The following is a 6,000-nucleotide window of genomic DNA, read 5'->3' as shown; positions in this document are numbered from 1 at the left end:
GAATTGCGAGGTCAAGTGGCATGTGCAGGCTCAGCTATGAGAGCTAAGCCAGGTTCCTGGAATGGTGGCAGCTGCTCAGTAAATACTTGCTGAATGAAGAGATGAGTTGTCCGATTGCTGTCCATAGGTTATGCCGATTTGCACTGCTTTTGGTTAAGCAGGGAGAGACCCTGTACTTCTATAGCCTTGTCCACACGGTTTTAACATGGCTTTTAATAGCTCTTAACACTTTATATCTTAGGTTATTTAGTTATTCTCCTATCTCTGGACATTTAAGTTGTTTCCAGATTTCACTGTAATGGTTAATGCTGCAAGGATCAATTCTGTGTATAAATGCTTGTAACTATTATATGTATTTTTTTATATCCTTAGGATAAATGCCTAGACATAAAATTTTGGGGTCCCCAAATATGAATTATATTGTAGTCCTTGATATATAGTCCTAAATTACTTTTCAGAAAAGCTGTATTGTTTCATATTTCTGAGACCTATATGAAATGCCTTCATTACTGCCTTCTGGCTAATCATTTTATTATAATTTAAATTAAAAAACACTAATATTTATTTGGTATTTATTGAACGCTTCTGAGTATATCTGAATGAGATTTGGTTTCATGACTGCTGAGAGTTCTTGGAACTGCTGGTGCTCAGGTTTCTCTGGGTGAAACTTCTAATTCAATGTAAGGATGGCTCCTTTTCTCTTAGCTTTGCTCCATGGACCTAGAATGGTTTCTGGTCTACTCGGTGTTTCCTGGTTGCTCTACATTAGACCCATTGCCAGAATTTCCATAGATATCATTAAGGATATCTTGTGACCAAACTGGAACTGCCGTGTGTCTTCATGCAGGGAGATGAAATAGTGACAGCCAATGAGACAGATCTCAGAAAGTGGCTATCAGTAAATGAGTATGAATTAACCTATTGTTTATTAAACTATAAACTTTGGCTAGGGTATCCGAGGCTGAGGATCTCTTGAATGTCTTACTTGACATTAGAGTGCTAAGCTTATAGCCAGTGAATCAGTGGCATTTTTGTGCTTTAAGGACTGCTTGAATGTTTTATGTAAGTTTTTCTGCTACTTTCTAAATTCATTTTGTTTCCACTGAATAACCACATAAACTCAAAGAAATTCAAATGCAAGTGCTTGTTATTTAGTACATATTTAAATTCCAAACTTTAGCTTAGTATCCTTTTTTAGTTGTGAGGCTCATAACATGTGCCTGGTTTGTCATGTTTCATGGGAATTATTTCCCTCTTGGGACAGCAGTGTGACACAGTGGAAAAAGCTGGCATGGTTAATGGGTTTGATTCTGATCTTCAAGGTACAGGAGCTCTTAACCTCAATTTCCTCATCAGTAAAATAAGGATAATAGTATCTACCTAATTGGGTTGTTGTGAGGATTAAATGAGATAACATATATAAGTAGCAAGCTCAGCGCATGCCATATAGCTCCTATTCAGTAAATGTTCACAAAGAAATTTAATGAGTAGATTTTGGGGAAAAAGCCATTTTGAATTATAGAATGTTGCTGGGGAAAGCGTTTTCAAGAATTATGATTTGTGTGTAGATTTAGTAACATCTTGCCAAATTGAGGCCTTACAAGGTCTGGTGTAATGACTAGAGGTTAATTAGCATATTTAATTAAAATGTAACAAGTCCTGCTAAAATTTTTAAACAAAATTATTATTATTATTTTTTTAGGTAAACATGCATGTTTGTTTACAGTGTCAACAATCCTTAAATCTATACTGGTATAAAGGCAGTTAGCTTAGTTAGTTCTGGTCTAGAATTTTACAAATCTGAACGCTTATGGTATATTATATATTTAAAAGAAATTTGAATGTTTCAGAAATTTTATATAAAAATTATAATCTTCACGAATAACTTCATAATTATCAATAACTTTTTAAGTTAAAGTCTGTATCTAATGCATATGCTTATAGGCACAAAATTTAGCTATGAAATAACTCCAAATCGAAGGATCTTCACTAGACTTATTGGGGTGATTATTTTGCCACATATACAAATATCTAATCATTATGTTATACGCCTGAGTCAAATATAATATGTCAATTATATCTCAATTTAAAAAACAGACTCGTGTGATGTCATTTTAGTAACAGTCTCTTTTCAGAAATAGTTTTCTTACTTTTATTATTTTGTGTCCATTTTTGCAGGAGCTGACCAGTGCTTTGGTGCATATCAGACTGCATCTTTTCATTCAGATCTTTACACTTGCATTCTTCCCAGCAACAATATGGCTTTTTCTTCAGCTTTTGTCAATCACACCCATCAACGAATGGCTTTTAAAAGGGTATGTTTGAATATTTTGAAGGGTCCATTTTTAATGGGCATTTCTAGTGACATTATTGTTTACAAAAGAGCTTATATGTGATATCTTATAAGGAAATAACACTTTTAACATTATTATCATCCTTTAAAATGATAATGTTTCATGAAGGAGGTTCGTGAAAGAATTTTTTAACAGAATCTTAAAATACACCCATATGCTTACTCTTCAGGCACTAGACACTTTCTGGGAATTTAAAAAAGCGGTACTGGGAGAAAAATGGAAGGGACTGGAGGTTGTAAGATCTGTGTGTATGTGTATAATGTACACTATCAATTGAGTGCTTTAACTTTTGCAATTTGTCTTACCAAAGGTACCCAGAGTATATAATATGTATAGGAAAATGTATAGGAAAGAAAAATTATATATAAGGGCCAAACATTTACTTTTTCTTTTCTTTTCTTTTTTTTTTTTTACCTGAGCCATCCTGCCACCTGTTGGCAGTTCAGCGGCGGCTCACCTCAGGCCGGGACTTGAACCGCTGTTGCTCAGAGCTCGCACAGACATTTACTGTTTCACTTGTTCTGTTTTATGTTTGATAGGATAGTTGAATTAATGATAGATTTTTATTAGAATTTTTTTCCCATTAAAAATGTTGCCATGTGTATTAAGAGGATTTAATGATTTTTAAAAATTATTTGAATTCGTTTAAAACCACCCACATGTTAGCATCATGGTATAATATCTGAAACACTGTACTTAAAGCCTGAAGATTGCATTCTGACCCTGTTCCTAACTTGGTACATCACTTTGAGGAAAGGCACTTAACAGTTTTGAACCTCAGTATCCCAGTCCATAAAATGTTCTCATTTTATGGGAACAACCATACGTTTACTGCCTGCTTAACAATGTTGGGGACATCAGTTGAGATCACTTATTTAAGTCATTTGTTGAGCTCCTACTATGTGCCAGGGATTACTATAGGTACTAGAAAAACAACAGTGAATAAAATTGGCCAAGAGCCAGTTTTGCACATTGAAGAGACTCTGTGTGTGATTGTCAATAAACAAGCAAATAGATGATCAAGACAGAAATAAGTGATGCGAAGTACAACAGTGCGATACGGTTGAAAGTGTTTGGGTGAGCAGGCTGGGGGACAGGATGTTCTAACAAAGGAAACAGGAGGTGCAAGGGCACCGAGGCAGGAACAGGCCCGGTGTGTTCTGGGGTCAGGAAAGCCACCATGGTGGCCAGAGTCTGCCGGGTGCTGTCAAGGGTGAATAATATAACTTGGAGGTGGAAAGGTGGGCAGGAGCAGGTCACTCAGAGCAGGTCAATCAAGACTCCTATGATAGAGCATTCAGATTGTACTCCGAGTGCCACAGGAGACTGCTGGAGGGATTTAAATGAGGAAGTGGTGTTTCAGATTTCGATTCGCAAATGGTTCTTATGGCTACTATGTGGAGAATAGATAGTAGGAGGGCCTGAGAGAACACTAGGAGACCAGCTTGGAGGCCGGTACGGTGCAGCAGTGCAGTAGGGAGAAATGGGTGTATGGAGGATATGTTTGAAAATTAGAGCTCTCCAAACCCATGGATGGATGGGGTATGGAGAAAGACAAAGAGCAATCAAGGATGACTCCTGGATTTTGGGCATGAGCCATTGGGTAATTGGTGGCATCATTTACTTAGCAGGAGAAAAATAAGTTAGGACAAGGGGGAAAAATTAAGAGTGCTGTTTTGGCCAGATGGAGTTGGAGAGAATGAGCATAAAATTTTACAGAAAAGCATAAAATGCCTCATAAATATAATGACATCATTTTAGAACTACAATGTATGATGTGTATTAGGAACAAATAGTTACCGAGTGTATGTCATGTATAGAGCACTCAAGAAATAGGAAGGTATTAACTCATTTTGCTTATATTGAGGGATCTTTCAATTTAGTTGGCTATGTAGGATACACACACACACACACACACACACACACACACACACACACGCACACACACACACACATTCGTATATATAAAATAGTAACCAACCAAAATGGGAGAGCATATGATTTGTCAGATGAGTGGTATAATGAGTTAAAGGGTAAGAGGTACAGCAAGGATTGTGTACTCCTAAATAAGAGAATTAAATTATGAGGCATTCGTGGGGAAAGAAGATAAAAAGCTTCCTTCAGGCCAACGTGCAGAAGGCTGGAATTACTGGGCTCAGGACTTAAATGTGCTAAACAAGGAAACAACATGCTAAAAAACGGTCATTAAAGAAGATTAATGTGATAGCATTGTACTGGGTATATAGACAGTGGAGTAGGACTTGCAATCTCAGTATGCCAAATACAATAAGCATACAGTTGTCCCCTCAGGATATTAAACTTAAATGAGTACAAACACACTTAGGGAAAGCTCTTCTCACTTTTTCTCTCTTCCCTTTCCCGTTTTGAGAGTGTATACTTAGGATGTTAACTTGGGGGCGTTGCAGACTGCTACATCTGGATTCAGTTTAAGTCATTGACATAAATATATTTTGAGCACATACTCCTTACCTTGCTGTGTTAAAGGGAAAGAGTGGAGGTAGAGAGACCATTCAGTGGGTGATTGAAAATGTCCAGATTTGGGCAAAAAGCATTTGAAGGGGGGTGATGGCAACTGTCATGGAAAAGAATGGAAAGTTGGTTGTAGTGACTGATTGATTGATGGATGGATGGATGGATGAGGAGTGAGTGGAGCTACTCATAACTCCGAAGTTTCAAACTGAAACATTAGGAAACAACTGTTCCATTGACAGAAATAGGTAGATTGAGAGGCAAATTGATTTTTTAGAAAAATACATAAATTCAACATTATACATGTTTAGTTTGAGGTAGCAATTGTAGGCAGATACAAATTTAGGAATGGAAGTTAAGGATAGAAATGTAAATTTGAAAGTATTCCTACAGATTCAGATATGAAAATAAGATTGAGAAGAAGGCAGGAGAGACAGGAAAAACTAGAGTGGACTGGTTTAGAAGATAAGAGATAAATTAGATTGAGGATATGCCATGGTAACCAAGAGAATATAGTGTTTTGAGAAGCAAGAAGGTAAGGAGAGTGAATATGGGAAAAAGGACATTGGATTTGGTGATTAGGAGATCACTTGTTTGTTTTGTTTTTGTTTTTGTTTTAAGATTTTTATTGGAGAATTGGGAGAAGGGGAACAGACAAGTTGCTATCCTTTTGTTCTTCAGTCTAGTTATGGAGGACGTTGCTTCACTGGCCTAAGTTGCCACCATCATTGTGCTCTTCCCGGGCGAGGCAGATCAGTCGCCGGCTTCTGGACGGTCGCTCACTGCGGCTGCTGGCCACTCACGCTGGCTGCTGGCTACACACGATAGCCCATGGCAACCCACCTGCCGTCGCTGGTGACTCACAGCAGCCCAGCTCCAGGTCGAGCTGTTGTTCAGCATCTTAGCTGTGGAGGGCAGTGTCACTGGCCCTCATATGTGGGATCCGAACCGGGGCCCTCTGGCGTCCCAAGCCAGCTCTTAACCAATGCGCGACTCGGCCGGCCCCACTTGTTAGTTTTGTGGTTACTGCTTTTACTAGTAGAAGGGACATAAGTCTGATTTCAGGGGAATAAAGAGAGAATAAGATTTGGGGTTGTGTAAGTGGAGTGTTCTTTAAAGAAGGTCGACAGTGAGCCACAATGAAAAAAGTAGGATT

At 38.1% G+C, this 6,000-nt stretch overlaps 1 protein-coding gene across 1 annotated transcript in view; it reads left to right on the top strand.

Annotated features, from left to right (window-relative positions):
- Nucleotides 1-6,000, top strand: part of SLC10A7 (solute carrier family 10 member 7) — a 226,933-nt gene that overhangs the window by 13,414 nt on the left and 207,519 nt on the right. Inside the window, exons 2-3 of the mRNA XM_019661351.1 lie at nt 1,265-1,322; nt 2,179-2,315. Coding sequence (XP_019516896.1) covers nt 1,265-1,322; nt 2,179-2,315 — 195 coding nt within the window. The remainder of the gene's footprint in view (nt 1-1,264; nt 1,323-2,178; nt 2,316-6,000) is intronic.

This window comes from Hipposideros armiger, unplaced genomic scaffold (assembly GCF_001890085.2).
Source record: "Hipposideros armiger isolate ML-2016 unplaced genomic scaffold, ASM189008v1 scaffold_346, whole genome shotgun sequence".
Classification (NCBI taxonomy): domain Eukaryota; kingdom Metazoa; phylum Chordata; class Mammalia; order Chiroptera; family Hipposideridae; genus Hipposideros; species Hipposideros armiger.
Note: the sequence above shows the minus strand (reverse complement) of the source record. Positions and strands in the feature narration are given on the sequence as shown.